Genomic DNA, 23205 nt, shown 5'->3' with positions numbered 1-23205 from the left:
AATATAGTCTGCATGATTCTTTTTTCTTCAGTTTTATTTCGTTCTTAGAATGTATTTTTTTGTTAGATAAGTAGATATTTCATGCTAGAGCTTTGAGCTCACTTTATATGTCCTGTCTAACAGGAAAACATAAGGCAGAAACAAGACAATTGTTATTAATGAAGTATTTCTGCTTTTAATCATATTGGAAACATTTAGGTTTGAAGTTACATTTATTACACTTAATAAGAATATAGATATCAAGTATCTCATTCCAGATTTAATTCAGTAAGAAGTTCATAAATTCATACTCTTATAAATATTTATCTGTGCCAAATTAACTGTAGACTATTATATCATATTACATATAATTTCTAGTAAATATGGTAAAATTGTACAAAAAGAATATTTTTTAACACTTGTATAGTTTAATGATACAAAAAATCAGTATCACTTCATTTCGAGATCTGCAATCAGATCTCTTCCTCAGATGGATAATGAATGTAACACATAAACACAATTTAGTTTAAAATAAACAAATAATATCAGAGTCTTGTCACATATGTTCTAATCAGAGAAAATTAGAATAGTAAGTAGAAAGTACAACATTAGAACCAGGTATAAAACACACAACACTCTTAGACAAAGTCTTGTATAAATAAAACAAAAAAATGGAACACAGAATTATAAAAACTGTGATTACAGTATGAAATGTAACTACATTTCAGGGAATAAATAATATATAGGGAATAAATAGGTGAGGGAAAAAGACCATTAAACATTAAACTATTAGAACACAAAGAGAACATGAGAAAAGTGATAAGGTAAAAATTCCACATTTAATTGGTCCGAGATTATCATTTGAATTGGGATGCAGCCAAAATAATACATCATGATCCTAATTTCTTTAAAAGGAAATTAATAACAGCTTGTATGGTTTTGAGAAGATCATCTAGAACTAACCAATAATAAAAAGGGGCCCACTCTCATTTTCTGATTTTTATCCATCTTGTTTCTGTTGTGTAATTCACCATTTACTATTGTCCTCTGATCAGTTCTCAGTGGTTGGTCATTCAGTGCAGACCTATTGTGAAATGTTATTTTAATTTTAACTATAATAATTAGTTTTTTTTTTTTATGAAGTGCATGTTTTAGAAATAGTGTGCGTGGAGTTGACTCAACGTGATTGTTGTGATTCCTGCCTTTAGTGTGTCACAATGCTCTGGTATGATTTGTTTATTTTAACGTAGATTGTAATTATGTGTTAGGTTACTTATCCACTTTAGGAAGAAATGAGATTGCAGATCTCAAAATTTAGTGATTCCTTGTAGCCTATCACTAAACAATGGAAAATGTCTCTGAGACAAATTTTGCTTCGTTCACAATCTTTGCATTGTCGAAAACAACTGTAAAAAATTTGTTATATTTATTTCTTGCATTGTAAATAATATAATTCTAATTATCATCTAAGTAATCATACATTTCAACTGCTGAGGTTTATTGACGAGTATGAAATTCATCATGTGCAGCAAGACATCCTCCAACTCAAATCCTCCAGACTTATCGATGAAAGCTAAAGATATTATCTCTACTTTGCAGCTTTCTGAGAGATATTCAACAAGCTGTCAAGTACTTTAGAAAACTAAATGCTAAAGAGGAAGTTATACGTTCACTCTTGAGAAGACTTATTTACATAATTGATTTAGACCAGTGATGTTTATTTATAGCAAGAATTCTTGATTTGACTTTGTACTGGTTATGTTGATGGAAGAGGATAAATAATAATTCTTTATTAAATTATTTCTCTTGAGAACATTCTCATACAATTCTGCAATGAAAGAGTTTTGTAAGAACTTAAGAAAAGGTCAAAGTCTATTGTTGAAATCAGTTAAAACTATAGTATATTAAATTAGTTTTCCTCGGACATTTAGAAAAGTAAGTGCTACTGTCAAAACAAGATCTGTTCTAGAAGATATTCTTCAAATTTAAAATCTGCTAAGACTGGAGACTGATATGAATAAAATATTGAGAAACCTTTCAAACTGAACTATCTGATATATAAATAAATAGTAATTAGCAGAACAGATATGCTCAAATGAAAAAATCCTAGTAATTTATAGGCTATTTTAAAATAACATAATATCAGAAAAAAAGTGTTTATAGCAATTAAAGAATCAAGAATATGAGTAGTTTTTAGAAATGGAAAATAAATGTGAAGTGAATCATATTTGGATTGCAGAGCATAGATAGCAAGGTTAGAGATGAAACTTCAGTTGTATTAATTGAATATCTTGGAGTTTTCCAATGAGGCTGTCTGGAGCCTGTGTTTGTTCAATACGCACCTCTGCTCTGACCCCTCTAGTTGTGTGAAGTACTCTAATATTCACCACTAGGAAAACAACTGCCAGCTTAATTTTTTCTATCATTTGGAACTCACTGATGAGTCCGTTGTTCAGATGAATGCTGACATTGAACATATATCCACACGGATATTCAACAGTAGTCATAAGCCATAAGCTGAACATATTGAATGTTCTTCATCAGAACCACATTTTATCTATAAGTTCAGTATTAGTGGTGTGAGGGCTATGCTGTGTTGCAAATGTTTATTGCTCAGTATTACCATAAAAACCCTTTATCAAACTGAAGATAGTATGTGGGATATTGCCTATTGAACTTGTGAAAGAGATTGTGGTTTCAACACCTGTCAGATAAGAATTTTCACTTCCATAAAGTGATATCAGATGTGGGCAAGGAAGCTTGTCCTATTTCAGATGCCTTTCCAAGATGTAAAACACCTCCCCAAATGCTTAATACATATTTCTAGTCCAAAATTTAATATCAAACTGATAACTGTAAATTTTTAGTTGATTAGGATTTTATAAAAGTTATATATACAAGTTAGTTACTATTAAAATGTTAAGACATCTGAGAAACACTCTAAATAAGATGTATTTGTATTAATTTTGTTTTTCTGTCATTGTAATTTGCCATTTTATTTTTATAAAACACAGTTATATCAGAATCATAGGAGTTTATTTATTCTTAACATAATGTATATATAGAAAAAATAAATAGAAGATTGTGATAACTGAATTAGTTTATTGAGAGATTTAAACAAAATAATGTATACAACATGCTTCAAAAATCTTCATACCATTCAGACCAATACTTAGTCAATAGTTTTGGTCCCTCTCACTGTTATTTATTAGATTCCCATTGTTGAAAGTGAATGAAAACAAAGTATCTTGTATGCTGCATATTAATATATTAAGCAAACATTATTTCATTACTAGGTCAACAATATAATATGCTCTCATGTAGATTAAGTAGTAAGTAAATGTTCTATAAATATCCTGGGCATATTGTGTAAGGGGTCTTTTTTTAAACAAAATAACATCTTAAATGAGCTTTCAGAGATTTAAATTTGTAATAATTATTTATATACTAGCATAATGTTTTATGTGACCACACTCGACTGAGTACTAAATGTGTGAATATTACAGTAAACAGTGAACAACGCTGTTACACAAAGTAGAAAGTTAAGTAAATGAGGTGTAAGCATTGTGCACCGGCCTTGGTGTTTTTCTACCATTCAGATCAAGGCCACCTAGCCTTATCTGAGTCTGTACCTGTCACTTATGTAGCGCTAATAATACTGTTATTTCACTATGTGTTTGAAAATTACTAGTTGAGTGGTTTTAGATATCCATTTTAACTTACTAATTTAAGTAACAATCTTGAAATAATCTTATGGATAATAATTATGATTCTATATTCTAATTAACAGATTTAAAACATTTTAGAATGTTGACTCTTTGAAAACATATTTTCTTAATAAATTAAAGATTTACTGAACAGACTTGTTTATTTGTTTGAGGTATAATTTGTTGATAATAACAACTGTTGTGTACAATAGTATTAAAATCAAAATGTCATATCTAATATTTGGATGAATCGCTTTAATTGATATGGTTGACTTTTAAATAAACTCTCTAAAGCCTTTGTAAAATTACACCAGCACCCTGCCATGACTGCTCACTAAAATATTTGTGTGCAGAAACAGCAAAGAGCTGATAAATATCTTTTAGTCCATGTTAAGAATAATAGTGGTTTTTACACTGCAAAATAAAAAAAACAGATCTTTATGAAAAATCTCTTTAGGTAATTAAAAAACAATAGTTTGTTTCTACAAACAATGTAAATTTAATGCGCCAGCTGATTAAAATCTAACTAATGGTCATAATAATCTATTTTAGGCATTTCTTGCACTATATAACAAAAGCTGTATTTATAGTGAAACACTGTGTATAACAATTCAATAGTGAGAAAGCAACGAAAGACAAACAGTGATAACAAGCAAGGTCTTTCCTACAACAGTAGATGGTTTTTTTTATTTGTACATTGTATAGTATATTACAGTAAATACCATTAAATTGTCTAGCTTAACTTAATCTTAGTCTAATCAAGGATTGTAAACCTCATATGAAAAATGTACAGCTTGCTCGCTTAATAGGCTAATGTAAGTATCTTTCTTCTAAATGTAAATTTATTTCTTGAATTTCTATTTTAATTCTGTTAACTATTGAATAGTTCAGATTTCATGTCTGTATTTTATCTTATATAGTTACCCTGCGTTAGGATAGGTTTTACCAAATACCTGAAAGAACTACCTTTGTCGCTGTTTGACATTTTATTGCATTTTACAGCACTTATTGTTCATTTCTTTAACAAATTCTCTATTCCCGCAAAAGCTTTCACAGCAGTGTTAGGAAATCAAGTGTGTAAGCATTTTTTTGCCCATTTTTGCCATGTTGAAAAATGGAACATTTCAATTTAGGGGTTAAAGGATAAAAAAATGTTTATTATTGCTTGGAAGGACATTTGTATATTTACTCTAGTGTTACAGTTGTGAATCTTCCAATGTATTCTAATAGTATTACATGATTTTTACATATACTATGCAGTCTGTATAGACTAAGAGCGATGAAAATTAAAAGAGAAGCAAAATTATAATTAACAGACACGCCATTTCTCATATTAAAAACTGTTTTAATTTTTTTTAAGTAAAATTCTATTCAGGCTTAATTAGAGGGTTCTCCATAAACAGGATAGGTAATGTGATGATTGTACATTATAGCTCTTATACACAACAGCATAATCTATCATAAAAGGAAAATTAAATTAAAGACATTAACAGATAATATACTGAGATAACAGGTATTATATTATGATTTGAAATTTATTTGTACAAAAACTAAACAAAAGTTTGTGTAAAATGTAGATACAATTTGTACCACATTTATCAAGTGAAATCAGATGAGTATCATGTATTTTTATATTGAAATTATTGTTATGACATTTCAATGACAATGTAATAAACAATAAAACATTTTTTTATTTATATAATTTTGGAGATTAACAAAGCATCATATAGCATATAGTACAGTAATGTTGATTAGTGTAAGTCAAACAGTGCACAAGGTTTGTCACCCTTCGGTTACCGTATTATAAACAATTGGCAGTATTAAACTGAATTATTTAGTATTAAGATGTCTTGCTCACAGTTGATGAGAGCTGGTCTGTGAAAGTCTGAATATTGCAGGCCGTTCAGGTGGCAACCAATGTAACGATACAGAAGCATCATGTATCCAGAGACAAGCGAGGGCAGGTACTTGGCAACATCCGAGGCTTCCGAGGTTGCACTGTCTGGTTCACAGGTATTCCAATTCAATCATTTCATATTACTTTAGCCGAGACCTGAACACCTGTTTGGGATTAAATGCAAAAAATAGAAGTGTAGATAAAATTTTATGAAACAGAAATTTTATTCATGGTTTGAAAATAATAAATTGTGCCAAAATATAGCGTAAATGACTCTCTTTACATACCAGACATTGTTTTTGCAATGTTATATAGTTTTTGAAAATATAGGTTGATACATTACATAAGAAAAATCGCTCACAGTAAATAAAAATTATATCCATTAAAAAATGTTCATGCCAATTTAAAACAATTTCATGAGTTATAAATTATATACAAATGTTCTAGTCAAATGTTTTTTAATAAAAGCTTATTTTTTGTGTTTTTTAAATCTTAAAAATACAAAAAAATAATTTGCGAGATTTGTAAAATATGCCCGATTTCTTATAAATCAAACTCTCTGTATGGTTTTTATAGTTTGTTGTTGTATTTTAACTAAAATTAAAACTAAATAATTTTTAACATTTTAACAAGAACTTATAGAGAGATACAGTTTATGCAAAATTACTGTGTGCGTGTGTGTGTGTATAAATGCTATCCAATTTTGTTTTTAAGTTTTTTGATCATCAACAATGACGATACAGTTTTCTATTTAAATGAACCTACTGAGCAAATATAAATATTCTTAGACATCATACTATGTTGCAAAATATTAAGTGATTGATTAATTATGTTTGATTTTATATATCTAATTTAATTAATAAAGGAAGTATTCAAATATCAAGTTTATGTTTAATGACTGTCCATGAAGCCTTCTTACTTGCTTTCCTCTTTCTTACATTTTTTACATTTTCACATCATTTAGTAAAATTTTATTTTCATTTGTATTCTTAAGTAAATCATTTAAACATAGTAAACTTTTTTCACATTAGCCAGCTTATTGTACACCACGTGTGATAAAGTTTATAAATTTTGACTTATTAATTTTGACTCTGTAGTTTTTTAGAAATTTATATTATTTATTAAGATATCAAATAACATTGAAGCACATGTTCTGTCTTGATTTTTAAATTTGTACAGTAAGAGTTTAAAATTATTATACATCAACAACTTGGCTTAAAAATGTGACAATTCAACTTGGATATAAGTAGTTTAATATAATTGTTTGCGATCAAGGATATTAACATTGTTATTATAAAATTTTTTTGATTTTATAATATACTGCTATTATCTGAGTATGGAAATTTAAATTTACCATCAAAGGAAATTGCAATGTGAGATGTTGTATAAAACATAATTTAGGCAGGTTGTTAATAACATAATTATAGTTATAATTATAACAATTAACATTCCTATAATTGCTCTTATAGGAATGTTATGTAAAAGATGTAAATTAAATTTTAATGATAAATTAAGCAATTTTCTGATTCATCCAATATATTACTATAAGTAGACCCCGGGTAATATAAAATTAAAATTTTAAAGGCTATTTAAGTATTTATACCTTCTACAAAATAGAATTATACAATTAAACTCTGTTAGCTTTCAATTGTTTCATAAAAATCACCAATATTTCAAAAGTTAATCCAACAGAAATATTACTGACATTATCACTCTTCCTTGATTAAAATATCAATGATCCTCCACTAATCCTTTGTTTTCTACAGTACATACTGGTACCAGCACAGTAATAACCGGTTATGATCTTATTCTCCACAAGCCAGTATTATATGCTAATTCAATAATATAAACAATCTTGCTAATTTAAAAACTTTCTAAAATTTATATTTGATCTTTAAGGCCTTCAATATTTAGAAATGGAACATTAATCGCTTAACGAATTATACCCAGTTAGTATGTTAGTCAAGTTTGTGCAAAAATGGATTTACCGAGTTATTACGTCCAACATTACTCAACAGATTCTGTTGGGCACAGCCAGAGGGTTGTGATTTGTCACTGTCGTACTGATTGTGTTGAATATATATACCTATCAGATAACAATTCAAGTACCTCTTTTTTATACCATTTTAAGGTTTTCCTGATGCTTGAGTGATATGATTTCCCTCTAATCACTTGAATGGATTTTGTTTTAGCAGAAATGTAATAAATTTCAGCTTGTGTGGCTTCATAATGAAATCCCCTTTGCTGGTATTGTTTCAAGTTTCTATTATAGTATCTTCATGCTCAGGCATGGTTGTTAGTTTGAGAATGCTGTTTAAAATTTTGCATTTGTGCTATGTTAACAATATTCACTCTTCTTCAATTTATCACTAATTTCGGGTGGTACATCTCCACTGTCAATTCTCGTTATACACACAGTTTTTATATGATTGCAAGTTATTACTTAGTGTTCCACCTCATTAATATAGTCATCTAAAAGTTTCATTACAATTATATTGGAATTATTCCTGTTGCATCAGTCTGTTTACTCTTGAGTATTGCATAATTTATGAAGCTTAACATTGCACTATTGTGTTTATAGGCAAGTATTGCCTAACAATAAGCGTTCCACTCCAAGGGCTATCATATACAATTACTACTGGGAGCTTTCCCGAGGTTGGAGACGTGCAGATGGTGATTAAAAATCTGTGTCAAACTTTATGAGACACGGGTGATACAATCTACTGTGTTATACTAATAGTATACGATTACTACTGGAGCTTTCCCGAGGTTGGAGACGTGCAGATGGTGATTAAAAATCTGTGTGAAACTGTATGAGACACGGGTGATACAATCTACTGTGTTATACTAATATTATTACTACTGATTACTACTGGAGCTTTCCCGAGGTTGGAGATGTGCAGATGGTGATTAAAAATCTGTGTGAAACTGTATGAGACACGGGTGATACAATCTACTGTTATACTAATATTATATGATTACTACTGGAGCTTTCCCGAGGTTGGAGACGTGCAGATGGTGATTAAAAATCTGTGTGAACTGTATGAAATAAATTGAACTGCGCCATCAGAAGAGCAAAACGAAATTACTTTCACGACAAGCTGAATTGTAAGGACTCTAAATCATTCTGGGGTGTTTTACGGTCCGGTGGAGTGCTGGAAAATGACCGTAATAGTGACGATATAAGATTCTCAGCTGATGACCTCAACAGGTACTTTGCAGGCATGGGTGGTGGAAGCGAGATTAGCCTCGAGAAACTGAATTTCTACAGAAACAATGTTTGTGAGGATCTAGCGCATGGTTTCAATTTTGTGCCAGTTACTGAGGGTGAGATCAAATGCATAATGAATAACATTACGTCAGTGGCTGTGGGGACTGATGGAATATCTATCAGGCTAGTGAAAGCCATGAGCCCATATTGTTGGGAGCTATTACGCATTTGGTTAACCTGTCCCTTGCTTCTGGGTGTTTTCCATCATGCTGGAAGCAAAGTCTTGTCACGCCCATACCCAAAATAAAGAATCCAAGTGTGATTTCCCAATTTAGGGCCGATATCGATCCTTCCGGCCATGTCAAAAATCCTTGAGAAGGTAGTGGTGAATCAGTTGACAGCTTTCATTGAGGCTGAAAATATTCTTCCTGTACATCAGTCTGGTTTTAGGAAGTCTTTCAGCACTACCTCCGCCTTGATAAACATTATGGATGAGCTGCATGTAGCGAAAGATAAAGGTTTTGGAAGTATTTTGGCGACGCTTGATTTCTCTGAAGCGTTCGACTCAGTGAATAATGAACTGTTTCTTGCCAAATTAAATTTCTATAGGTTTAATGAAAATCGCTATAAAATGGTTTGGCTCATATTTGAGCGGACGGAGTCAGGTGACGAAGGTAAAAAGAAAACCGCTCTTCCTCGCTGTCGAAGGATACAGGGGTTCCTCAAGGGTCATGTTTAGGGCCTGTTATGTTCATTTTATATACTGCTGATCTTGAACTTGCATTGTCCTCGTGTTCACTCTACTCCTATGCGGATGACTCTCAGATGCTTCTAACATATCCCCCTCCAGGTGTCCATGAAGCGGTTGCAGTGTTTCAATGCTGATCTGCGTAGGGTTAAAGAGTGGTCGGAGGGACATGGCCTAAAGTTGAATGCAGATAAGTGTTCTGTGGTGTGCATTTTTTGCTCACCATCCATTAAAGAAACCATGAACAGGAGTATTCTCTCTGTTTCTGTTGAGGGTATTTGTTTGGAGGATTGTGTTTTTGTTAAAGTCCTGGGGAGTTATAATTGACAATCAGCTAAACTTTCTTAAACATGTTGAACTGATTTCTCAACGTGCAATGTGTAAATTGAGAGTTTTGAATAGATACAGAGCGTTAATTCCAATGCTTTCAAAGCTGCATATTGTAAATTCTCTGGTATTTCCATCAATATATTACGCCCTTCCAGTGTTTGGTAGCTGCTTAACTCAAGAGGCAAATGTCATCCTTGCACGGATACAGAACAGTGCGCTGAGGTTTGTTTATAATCTAAAAAAATTTGACCACATCTCACCTTATCGCAAAAGAGCAAATTTACACTCTGTTCAAGATATTTGTAGGCTCCAAACTGTGACATTGGTGCATAAGGTTTTGGTAACTGGTGAACCCTCTTACCTGAGACGGAAACTAGTGGCGCGAGCGACTCTAAGAGAACGGCACACTCGACAGGACGACAAGCTGCAACTGCCGCGTGTGCGGTTGGAGGCTACAAAAAGGTCCTTCTCGTACTTTGGACCCCAGGAGTACAATGCCTTACCACCAGTTATAAAGACTTTGTCTGTTTAAAACTTTCAAAAAGGAAGTTAAAACTGTATAGGTACCTTAATGATGTATTGTTGTTTAAGTATGAATTTTCTATGTAAATTACCAGCACGCAATATTTGGGTGTCACAGTTTTAAAAATACGAATTGTACTGTTATGATTAGTTTGACGTGAGTCGATTTATAAAACAGATTGTAAACTGAAATCCGCTCAAGAATAAAGGCCTTATTTATTTATTTATTTTTATTTATTTATGAGACACGGGTGATACAATCTACTGTGTTATACTAATATTATATGATTACTACTGGAGCTTTCCCGAGGTTGGAGATGTGCAGATGGTGATTAAAAAATCTGTGTGAACTGTATGAGACATGGGTGATACAATCTACTGTGTTATACTAATAGTATATGATTACTACTTGAGCTTTCCCGAGGTTGGAGATGTGCAGATGGTGATTATACTAGTATTCTTTCCAGAGAAATGAACAAGTCATCATCATTAAAATGTTTTTCCCATTGTACTTTTTACATTAGTATATTATCATCGACAAACATCTTTTATAAAAATACTAGCAGTCACCTGTAGCTTCGTATGCAATTTCCTGCTGAATAATGAACTTTATGGACATATTATTTTTAAATGGCTTACCAAACACTCATGAGTAATATCCATTGGAAGATATTTTAATCTCCTTTGGAAATAGTTGGCCTCTGTTTCTATATTTCTTTGCATTACAAATTATTTCAGTGTCCATATAAAATTTCATTCCATCGTACATAACAGCTTTTGCATAATATAAGCGCAAATATACAATCAAATAATATATAATACTTATGATTAGTTTAATTCTGTAACATATACCTGCTTCCCACACCACTCAACTGACTTGGATTAATTCTTGGAAATTATAAATATATTAAAACTTATATAACATAGTGTATGTTCTTGCTTTACAATGTCATCCTACTTAAAATCTTCAGTATATAATCCTATTTATCCTTAGTTTATTCTTATGTCAATTTTTATTTACCCAATCAGTATTGTCCCCTCATCAATGCTAAAGAAACTCACTGGCCCCTCAATAATTTTTCTTTTCAATCAAAAGAATTAAACTTTTTGTCTAGTCTATTGCTTTGAGATTCCTTAAATAGTAGTTGTGGAACTAGTGGTTAATTTATTTATGTTAGTGCCCGATCTCTCTGATTTTATTCCTTCATCACTGAAAATATTCCACATGTTAAAGGAATTATTATCTTACATGAACACTTTCACAAGTATTAATTAAAACTAAATTTAATTAATGGATTGTTTTAAAATTAAATTGTCATAACAATGGTTATTTTTTCTTTTCATTTTCTTACTGTCACATTATATATTTATAAAAATGTAGAAACAATCTGATGACATCGTCAATTATAATAAAACTAAATTTGACTTTTAATATCAAACAATGTCATCTCAGAAATATACTATTTTATACTCTCTACAATAAAATAATAAATACATCAATAAAAAAACCTGAAAACATATATACAGATTTAAAACTTGTTATAGTCTACTAAAACTAATAATAATAAATTAATATAAAAAATGTGGTACATTATATTTTTAGAAAATAAAATCATAAATATTATTAAAAGTCAATAAACATTAAAATTTAAAACTTATCATTTAGAAATTAATCAACAGATTAATACATTTTCTCTAAAAGAAATTTTTAAAGCCACTATAGAAGATATTTATTATTATAGATAGTTTGGCAGACTATAGAACAGTGTCCTTCCTATTTTAATATGGATGATCATACCTAATTCTTTTTAACTATATTCCAAGCAGCCTTCCTGTTATATAAAGTTAATTACATAACATATAGAATAAACTAAACCAGGAAAATACTTTACTTACTAAAAAAAACCAATCACAAAAACATTTTCACTAAGTAACCATAGATATTATCCTAGTTTATGGTCTTGTTTGAATATTGTTTTGATTGTAATTTCCAATTTAATCTTTTCTTGAAACATTTAAAGACAACAGCGCAATATAATTTTGCACTTGACATTTAATTGTTATAACTAATTAGCTGATATTGAGTTGGTTACTAAATTGAGAATAACTTTCTGAGGAAAACATGTTTTAGTAATCAGCTATTTAAATTAAATAAAAATATCCTCATAAATTCAACATTAGAACTGTAGAAATATGTGGGGCTGAAGATCTACAGCCGGATGTATTTCAATTGATATTTACTTGTGGCATCACATGCAATTTCCTAGGGCTTGCAAATATATCAGCACTAGTTCGAATTATATTTCCGATGCCAATATTGAGTTTACAGTGTTCCCATAGTCAAAAAATATGTCAAAAATTGTATATTTATAGCAATTGTAGTTTACTCCAGTCTTAGTATTTTTTGTGCCATAGTTGGTTTAGTCCTGTTTCCCCGATCAAGAAAAAAAGAATATACATACACAGGCCTGTCTTTGATATCTTCATTATAGTACAATTGGTCCAGTAGTATTTACATAATTGAGTAACATACACATATATACAATTAGATTTTTGTTGTAATAGTATAGATAAAATATTTCCGAAGCATTAATATAATTTTAATATGTTATGTCATATTACTAATAAGTCATACCATTATAAGAATTGTCTGAATAAGGGCAGCAAGGTGCGCCATTATGTACTTGGATTAGTTAGTGTATATCAATGCCAAAAGATTAGATACCTGAATTTAAACGTTTCCCATAAACTAACTAGCTAAACTACAATAACGGCAGTTACATTAAAATTTAGCTTGTTTATTTCTGCATTTATTCATATAAATCAATAATTTACAAACAATAACTTCTAGTTTTTATTTCGATATCATTAAAAAAGTACTGGTTTTTTGCACCTTTCAACTAAACTGTAACGTTGAAAATTCATAGCTCTGAAAATTGTGATTCGATTAAGACCAAATTTATATAAAAGATAGTTACATGTCTAATGTTTTTGAGCATTTTATTTTAGAATAATTCATATACAAGTTGTTACCTTATTCTATCCTTTTATTTATGACCAGGTGTTATCATTTTGGTATTGGTCAAGTTATGGAACTTTTAAAGTGAATAGAATAACTTTTATTTTCTGAAATACACACACAGAGTGTACAAATTTAAACTTATGCATAAAACTTCTATAGGAATACTCATATATACTAGAAAAAGAATGAAAATACAGTACACATTGAAAATAAAAAATAGTTTTATATAATAAATAGTATATTTAATACAATGTTTTTCTCTTTATTCCATTTAATTATTTTTCTTTTTTAATTCCTAGTTTTTACAAAATATTTTTGTATGGAGAAATATTTATTGCTTAATACTAATTTAAAGTAATACTTAAAAAAAGTATAGGGCCTCAAAGGCAGAGAGTCTGTGTTGAGATTCCTTCAAATTTTAAATAATATTAAAATTCAAGACAATAAATAATTTTACATCTATTAAATTCCCACCAACATAATTAATTTTAATGCTTTGTATTTTCATCCTTTAAAGTAAATTATTTATTAAATTTATGTATTTGTCAGGAAAAGTTTTATATATATATATATATATATATATATGTAATTATTTTTATTGTTGTTTATAATCTAGTGGAGATAAACAGGTCTAATAAAACAACTCATAATTCTTATTTCCATGTATAACTATGCAAACTCTATTGAAGTAAGAAGCAGCGGAATCATGAAGGAATGTCATTATAATCTATAGAAAAACGCAATATAATATATATGTAAAATCATAGCTTCGTCCCTTATGTGTGAGGTTTAAACTAATGTCATGTGTTTCTGTATGGGACTGGCTGATTGGTATTGGGAAGAGTACAAGTTGGAATGGGGAGAGGGCACGATGAATGACTGATGACACAGGAGCACACAGTCACTAAATACGGGCATGTTGGTGCCAAATATGTATATAAAATAATAGTTTTAGATGCCTATAATTAATTACTACAAAAATCAAGAAATTCTTTTAACAAGATAGATTTTCATCATACAGGAAATGATCAATCTCGTATCTAATGACAGGAAACAATAAACATGTATACTTAAGGCATGTAACTGAAGCACATGAGTGGCTCATCATGCAGCATTATGCTAGTAACAAAACTCTTGGAATAATTGTTAAGAAATTATATTTAGAAGATACTACATGTATTAGCCATTTATCTAGTAAATTATTGAAAAAATGAAATAGATAAAATATATATAGTTTATGAATATAAGTTTTTAAAATTATTTTTGATATAATATGCATTGGAATACCAATTATAGAATAAAAGTGTATTTCATACCATGCATAGAGTAACTGATACGGTGGAGGTGATTAGGTTAGTTAACATGACCTTGACTATAATAATGAGACTTATTGTCGTACAATTAGAGTTCTTTCATGCTAGTTCATTAGTAATACCAAGTATGTATTGTTTTTTGTCATGTCATCTACCATTTTTGCATTTAAAACATGTATATTGACTTACAAATAAAGTTTTGCTCTGCTCAGAGTATAAATATTTTTTATCAACATCTACAATTGTATTAGTTAGTTTGTTATAAGCATTTTTGTAGAGCGTGATCTTTGGCAAATAAATTATATCGAAATTAAAGCAGGTAAAGCGATTAGTAACCGTATTGCTCAGACAACTCATTTTTCTATCAAGTTTCTTACTAATACAATACAAGTATATCCAGAAATTATATCTGAACTACCAAAGAGGTTGTATATTTATTAGTTAGCTCTCTTCTAGCTCAAAGATCAGAGTAGAATTTCCTTTCTACTCAAATTTTCTTAACTTTTTCATTTTTTCAAATTTTTTTCACTTTTCATTTTTTCATATCTTCACTCATAATATCTCAAAACAGTTCCTTCAATGGGTAATTAGATGATAGAATAACACCAAAATAGAAAATCCCACCAGGTATGAAATCCAATTTAATGTTTTTGAACACACAAAATATTCAGTCTTCTGAGATTAATCAAGAGGTTCATAGGCTACTGAAAGCAAGAGGTTAAAATAATTTTGCAGATTTCATGTCTATTCATGAAAATGCTTGGTTTCATACAGCTTTTGCAACATAACAGGAGTAAGTATGATTGAAATGTGATATGATTGATATCATTTATCATGCAGTCTGAAACTGTGCCAAGTGACTTTCACTTACCTTCAGAAATACTCGTATGTAGCAGTAAATGAGTGTGACAGTGGCATTGAAACAATTATACCTTATAATGATAGGTGTACTATAAGAACAATAATTGTGATGAAGCAGAAAATTGGGCTAGAATTTTCTTCTCATATGAATAGAGTAAAATTTTGTTTTGAAGTTTTACATATTTTTTTATGTTATTGCAAAAAATGTTTTGTTTTCCATGGGCCTCATACTTTTTCTTAATTCAGAACACTCTTTCCTTATACTTATAGAGGTTTAGATAATAATCACTGATATTGAATGGAACTTCTAAATTAAATTAAATTTGCTAATTATGTATCTGTGGTAGGGCTGTCTGGTGCTGGAAAGACCTCAATATCATTCGAGCTAGAAGCTTATCTGGTGGCACGTGGTGTACCTGCCTATGGACTTGATGGAGACAACATCCGGACTGGCCTCAACAGAAACCTGGGTTTCAGCAAAGAGGACCGGGAGGAGAACATCCGTCGGGTGGCCGAAGTGGCCAGACTGTTCGCTGACAGTGGTGTGGTAGCACTGTGTAGCTTTGTTTCACCGTTCTCTCAGGTAACTATGTCCAGCTATTAAAGTATTTTAAAGATGGGTTCACAATATTCTGAAACCAAATGTTTTATAGCTTGTAAGTAAATTTCATAATAAAAAGAACATATAGGTTCAGTTCAAAATGAATAAGTAAACCACCACATACAGTACATTAAAAGTTATTTTAAAATCTTTCAACAGAGGACTAAGTCATGAAAATAATTAAATCCTTAAAAATCTCATGCACTTGCTTGGTTTTTCATTAAAAACCATTAGAAGAAATTGTTAAAATTAATAAAGGTATCTAAAACTATACATATACTTTAAAAAGTTAATCACACCATTTGCTATAACTATTGGCCTATTTTATTTGTATCTTTCTTACATTCAGCAGTGTAATTTAACAAATAGTATCAATATTATTTTAAGTATTGAATTATAATAATAAATATAAAACAGATAATTTATAAATTAAAAAAGATCTACTGTAGTTGATGCCATGTTCAAGTTGTGATATCAATTTTTTAATGGCGAAGAAAAGGAAAACACAATTGTGTTGTCTTGATAATAACTGATAAAAATATTATTAATGTAAAAATATCAAAATTTTGAAAGTTGTAAAATAAAATGTTGAGTCCAGCTACGAGCTATACTTGAACAAAACCCTCTTTTTAGTAGATAAATATTTTCTACAAGTCTGCTCACTGTGATGTCTCATGTCTGAAACCATGAAAAATGTTAGGTAATATAAATTTACTGTCACACTTTGAACTCAACACCAATCTTTGTTTGAAGCTTATGTATGATATAACATTTCTTCTGAACATTATAATTCCAAAAATAATGATTGATGGCTTTGGATGAGATTTAACATACCAGTACACATTTGCCTAATGGATGTCTCGGATAGGTTTTTGAACCAGATCTTCTCGTACTTTCAAAATGGTAGTGGTTAGTTCATTTTCAAAAGTCATATTGTTGTTACAGATGCAGATATGAAAACAATGAATATTTAAGAAATGTAGATTATTGTAGACTTTTTACTCGTACACATTTTTTATTTATTTGAAGCATTGTGTAAATGATATATTCTTGAACTAGATGGCATCTGTACTTAAAGCTTCTGGAATGTAGTATTACATAAAAGTTACAAAGTTTTGTAAAGCAAAAAAACTGTTTTAATACCTATTCTCCTTGTGTCAAATTAAAATATGTTTGTTTTTACATGTTTTTTTGTATCTTGTGTGATCTTAAGAGGACACCTGTCAAAGTTTTTAGTAACATTTCAGCTTAATAATAGTGAGTACGATAATTTCATGTACTGTAATTAATAGTTGATTCCAAAGAACAATGATATTCTGGTACATAGAAATGGTACATTATGGTTTTACATGAATCCACCCCAACTGTTGCATACATATAAACAGCTACCTTCTTGCATTGTTTTTTCAAATTAGACTAAATTGTACAATTTCCCCCACTTTTCTTTTATTTTTCTCATGCCATAAGTACTCTGGTTAATCTGCATCATTCATGACCTACCTTACCCCAGTGCTACATTTAGATAAATTGTGTTATTTGTATTTGTTATAGTGCTTCTTCTGGACATAACTCCTAAAATAGTTAAACAATGTTTTTGAAACTCAGCCTTTTATATTATGCTTAAGGATACCTCGGTTAAGTTTGTGCACCAGAATTGTACGTTAGAAACTGTATTAAATTGGCACTAGCAAATTAATTAATAAAGTGACTATACATTTCCAATTAATGCAAGATTTCAAATTTAATGCTGAATCAAAAATTTAATAAAATAGTGTTACATACGACCTTTCACAACCTCCGTCGTCTACCCGATCAGGTACACACGTTGTTATACATTTCATTATTGCGTTTTTATTGTTTGCCTGTCTTGGTGGTTTGTTAAATTTTACTTAGATAAATACCTCAGACTATCGTGTACTCTGTCGGAAATATGATTGCTTAATTATTAAGGTAAATGAATTTTTTTTTGTACCCCTTTGGAGAAAAATTGAAAAAACAATGAAATAATTGTTTTTTGCAAAATTGTGAAGCAAATACCTTTCTTGTAATACGTTCAACGTTATGATTGCTAGCAAACAAAAAATAATCAGCATTTACTGTATTGCAATATGCCATTGCATTCAAGATCATGGCATTTGTAAACTAGGTATATGGCGAGCAGCACTATATAAATGTATAATAAAAAATTTGAATTCTTAGCTTTTTATTGAAAAAATTATGTAAATTAGACAATTATTAGGTAGAGTAAGTAGCATATAAAAAACTATTTTGATAATCTAAAATAGACAACTGTTACCACACCAACAAACTTAATTTAAATTTAAAAACTGAATTGAAAGGTAACATTTAATTTGCATCAGAGCCCACTATTACAAATTTGAAAATCTCTTTTCATTTAATCAAATTTTTTCTGGCCTACTTATTAATGATCAGGGATTGGCTGTGAGTGATCTAGTGTTAAAAATAACCTTAGTGACAATGTTTTACTTTTCACCATAGCACGCACATAATTATTAATTATATTACTAATATAGACGGTTTGTTATCCAGGATCGAGAAATGGCTCGAAAGATTCACCGGGAGAATGATTTACCTTTCTTTGAAGTGTTTGTTGACACCCCTCTCAACGTTTGTGAGCAGAGAGATGTTAAAGGGCTATACAAAAAAGCTCGTCAGGGTTCCATAAAAGGTATGGCTTTTAATCTATTTTACAGTGTTTATTATTTTGTATTATTGTTGTTTAAAAAATGTATATTTAAAACATTTTTATTTAATTTTTGAAATAAGTTGAAAATTGAAATGTGGAGATTTTTACTATGATTTTGTATAAATACTCTTTAAAATTAGTTCATATATGTATCAGAAAATTAAAACTAATTATTTTTCTTTACCCAAAATCCACTAGTATAGTTCTGGACATGTTAAATGTTTTGTAGCTTGTAATAATGTTTTAGTAGATCATAGGCATTAGAGCTATCAGTGAAATGGGAATAATAGTTCAAAATATGCTGAAGTTTTACTGATCCTACAGGATTCACTGGAGTGGATCAGCCATATGAGAAGCCTGAGGTTCCCGACCTAGTCGTGAAAACTGTCAACTCCACCATTGAGGAGAGTTGCCTGCAAGTTGTTCAGTTGCTGGAAGAAAATGTAAAGTTTATATACTCTTAAGCTGTTAAAGATAACATTTATATTGAGCTTATCACATAATTAACAATGGAACCTATCTAAAGCTGCTCATAAACGTGTCTGCATTATCATATTTAGATTTAGATAAATTTATTATAATTTTGCTCCCAAAAAACATGTTGTTTCTGTTCAAGGTAAAAGTTGGTTATATCATGTTTATTCATGAACAAACTTATAAAACAGTAAATGTGTGTGTGTGTGTGTTTTAAAATATGTTGATAATAGGGAATTCACTAAGGCACAGTTGAAATGTTAGTTCAAGAGGCTTATTGATGCAACATTGAAAAAATTTAAATTCTTTGTAAATATCTTCAACAGCAGTACATTTTCTTTTTTAAAGATATAAAATAAATGTAGTAAAACATTCAAAGAATTTATTTTTTATGCTTCTAATTATAAGTTTACATTTCATTTGATATTTTTCATAATAGCTCCTGATATCAATACTTTTTCTTTATTATTTTATTCATTAAAAACTAAAAAAATAATATATAACCCATGAGTACTTGCTATAAATATTGATTCGGTTATAAATATAAAACAAGTTTTGGAAAGTCCAACTTAAGTCAGATTGAAGAGAGAGCTTCTAGGTGATACCAAGACGATGCCTCTTTAATGCTGTTATTGTGTAGAGCATTTGGAAAATAAATTGTACTACTAAACAGCATGAGCAAGGTTTTTGTAATTATAAAGATTAAAAAATTCAAGTAAATTATTGTTGTAATTCAGATTTGTAGTGAGGCCCTCGTTGCTGCGCCTTTTTGATATATGTCCCCCGGTTGCAGCGCCAATTGATGAATGTAAATTTGAAGTGATGTCAATTTGATGAGAGTCCCAGATTATAACGCCAATTTGCCGTGTGTCACCCCCACGTCGGTTGCGATAATTTGCTGAAAGTCAGTTCTTTAGAGTTATTGACTCACCATGTAGTTGTACGCCCCTTGTCACTAGTGGCACGTTGTTGTACCATGTTCCTCATCATGGTATCGGTCGCCATCTTGTCCAATGCTAGCTGTATTCCCTCGGTATTACTCAAAAATTATTAGATTTGAACTTGAACGTCTCTGGTGTTATCACCAGAGACAAGTCTGTGTGTATGTCAGGGTTCCAAAATATATTAAGTAATGATTACAAAATTTAACATCACTCCACACTTTTTATAAAAGGGATATTTAAAGAAAGTCAAAGCAAGTGACCACGAGATTAATTTATTAAATGTCACACTCTCAACACATATTATAACTTCACTCACCTTGCAGTGCTTTGATAATTTTAAAAGTCTAAACAATATCCCATCCTTGATTAAATTTCAATATACTATACAACAGATCATTACTATCCCAGGAGAACTAACACAACCTCCTTGCTTCGAGTCTGGTGAAAGAAGAACGAATCTCCGTATAAAACGACGGATACCGACTCAAAACAATACTCATCCCTTCTCTCGTTCAAATCAGCGTCTTTACGAATAAATTTAATTTGATTCTTTTTTTATAATTGTCGAAATTTATTACGTTTACTATAATTAATCAATTTAAGTATTTCTATTTTCTTTTTATTATTTTTTCAAAGCTTTTTATTTAAATTTTTATCAACATGTGCTTTATGACGTCATCAATATACAAGTCATTCATACCACAATTGGCTTTTCTGCGTAATTCTATTTAATGTTTTTGTAAAACACGAATTTTGGTTATGTTTACTTAATTTTAATTAATCAAATCTTTTCCCGAATAAAGTTCAATAAATTTCTTCATTATTAAATAAATCTCAATTCCGACAACATGTGATTCATTGACGTCACAGTCTGCCAATTCCCCGCGAATATTCAAATGTCGTAATTTGACCTGTTACATTATATATTAGAATTAAATAAATAATCTGTAAGTTTAACTTTGCTGCAGGGTTGGCTAGAACCAAGGAACTAATCTCTACCAAAGATTGTGATTGTTGTACACCAATAAATAAATGTTAGCTATCAGAACTGACAGTTATCATGTATTGTTACACTCTATCTGACATTTTGTACTAACACTCTATGGGACGACTTTAAAATTAGATAGCCCTTAAAATATAGTCCTAAGCATGAACATTTCTTTTATGACAAAGCATAATTCCCAATTATTTTCTTAGTAAAAATACTCCCCTTTAACTTGACTACCATAATCCTGGCTCTATAAAGTAAGGATGTTTTCCATAAATGTTGACCATGAAATGAATGCTGCTACCATAAACTCCTTGACTACAAACCTGCCAAAAAATACCCCCAAACTAATTAGCTTTAAGCTGAGATATTAACTAATAAAGTAAAAACTGCCACACAATAAGATTTATACAAAAGTAAATTTATTACTGGTTTTATTCATCAAAAACAAAAAGGTAGCAATTTAATTAATTTTATCATTTACTGTACAATACGTTAATATTAATATTTATTCATAAGAAGTTCTCGGCTTAGAAACTATTATATAAGGTGAATTTAATACTTAGAGACTCATACAATTTAGTATTATGGCTGAGACACGCCAATTTAGTGTAAGGAAAATCACCACACTTATACTAGAAGTGGGTGTTCAACTCATCCATGTTAAAAAAAGAAGGAATCATGACAATTGTTTTATCATACTCACATATTGTGATATACGGTATAAACCTTGCCAGTGTAACTTATTTTATTATACAGGTCATTTTGCCTTTTTAAGCTTTGAGAATGGCTTAATACTATACTTTGGTTACCGAAGTTTTGTAAGGAATGTATCATATCATCAGTACCCTTGTTGTACTATACAACTGTAACTCTTTGGTTACCGAGCATCTCAATTTCAATATTGGGAATCACTGTACAAACAGCTATTGTGATATTTTGTACGGAATGTGTTATATTAACATTACTCTTTTTATAATACACAACTGTAACATTTTGACTACCAAGCATCTCTGTGTTTTTTTTTTTTTTTGAGGGAGAGGCAGGAAAAATGCAATTATGCACGCAGGTGGTTTACCTGTAGTGTGGGACTCGGGTTTACCCAGTAACGGGTTTACCCAGTAAAAATCCTCCTCTACTCTTTAGGATTCTAACCTGGGATTGTTTATCACATTACTTCAGGCTAAGCCTAAATTTGGCTTAAGCCCGTGGGGCTCACTCCTTATCCAGCGGTCAAGGGATCTGGCCCACTTCGCGGTCCAGATCGGGTTTCTTTTCCAGGAGGATGCCCCAGACGAACTGTGACAAACAATCCCAATTCCCTTCATCCTCCATAATCTTTTCGCAGACCGTATCCACCTGAAAAACACAGAGTTTTCATGTGGCCTCCAGGCGGGGCCTTTCCCAACACAGACAGCGGAAGAAGGTGTGTTCCGCATCGTCGGGAACGCCCGGGCAGTAGATGCAATCCGGTGAACCGGTCTTGCCCATCCGGTTCAGGTACGACTTAAAATAGCCGTGACCTGTCAGGAACTGCGTGAGGTAGTAGTCCACCTCGCCATGGTTTAACCTGCTCGATGAGTCGCGCAGTCCATCGTCCTCGGGTTTCTTGCTCCCAGCTGTGTTGCCACTGCTGGAGGGTTCGGCCACGCTCTTCGGATCTTGCTGCGTCCTTGACGATCTCGGCTTGTCTCTGATAAATCGCCTTCCTCTCCCCTGCCAAGAGTTTGACAGGGATGACTCCGGCAACCACCAGGACAGCAGGCTCGGATACTGTCTGATAGACGGTTGTTGGAAATTATCTAGATACAATTATTGTAATGTTTGTTGTTAATGAACTTGTTAAGTTATACTTAGTGGTAAATATTATAGTAACATAGAGGTTTAATTTTTATTGATTA

At 30.8% G+C, this 23205-nt stretch overlaps 1 protein-coding gene across 4 annotated transcripts in view; it reads left to right on the top strand.

Moving 5' to 3' along the window:
• Nucleotides 1–23205, top strand: part of LOC124357370 (bifunctional 3'-phosphoadenosine 5'-phosphosulfate synthase 2) — a 53211-nt gene that overhangs the window by 15786 nt on the left and 14220 nt on the right. For all 4 annotated transcript variants that reach the window (XM_046809106.1, XM_046809105.1, XM_046809108.1 and 1 more), the window contains 4 exons: nt 5585–5699; nt 15938–16173; nt 18742–18880; nt 19223–19341. In XM_046809106.1, coding sequence (XP_046665062.1) covers nt 5585–5699; nt 15938–16173; nt 18742–18880; nt 19223–19341 — 609 coding nt within the window. The remainder of the gene's footprint in view (nt 1–5584; nt 5700–15937; nt 16174–18741; nt 18881–19222; nt 19342–23205) is intronic.

The sequence above is a fragment of the Homalodisca vitripennis genome, chromosome 3 (assembly GCF_021130785.1).
Source record: "Homalodisca vitripennis isolate AUS2020 chromosome 3, UT_GWSS_2.1, whole genome shotgun sequence".
Lineage (NCBI taxonomy): Eukaryota > Metazoa > Arthropoda > Insecta > Hemiptera > Cicadellidae > Homalodisca > Homalodisca vitripennis.
This window is presented reverse-complemented; position numbering and strand designations above follow the sequence as displayed.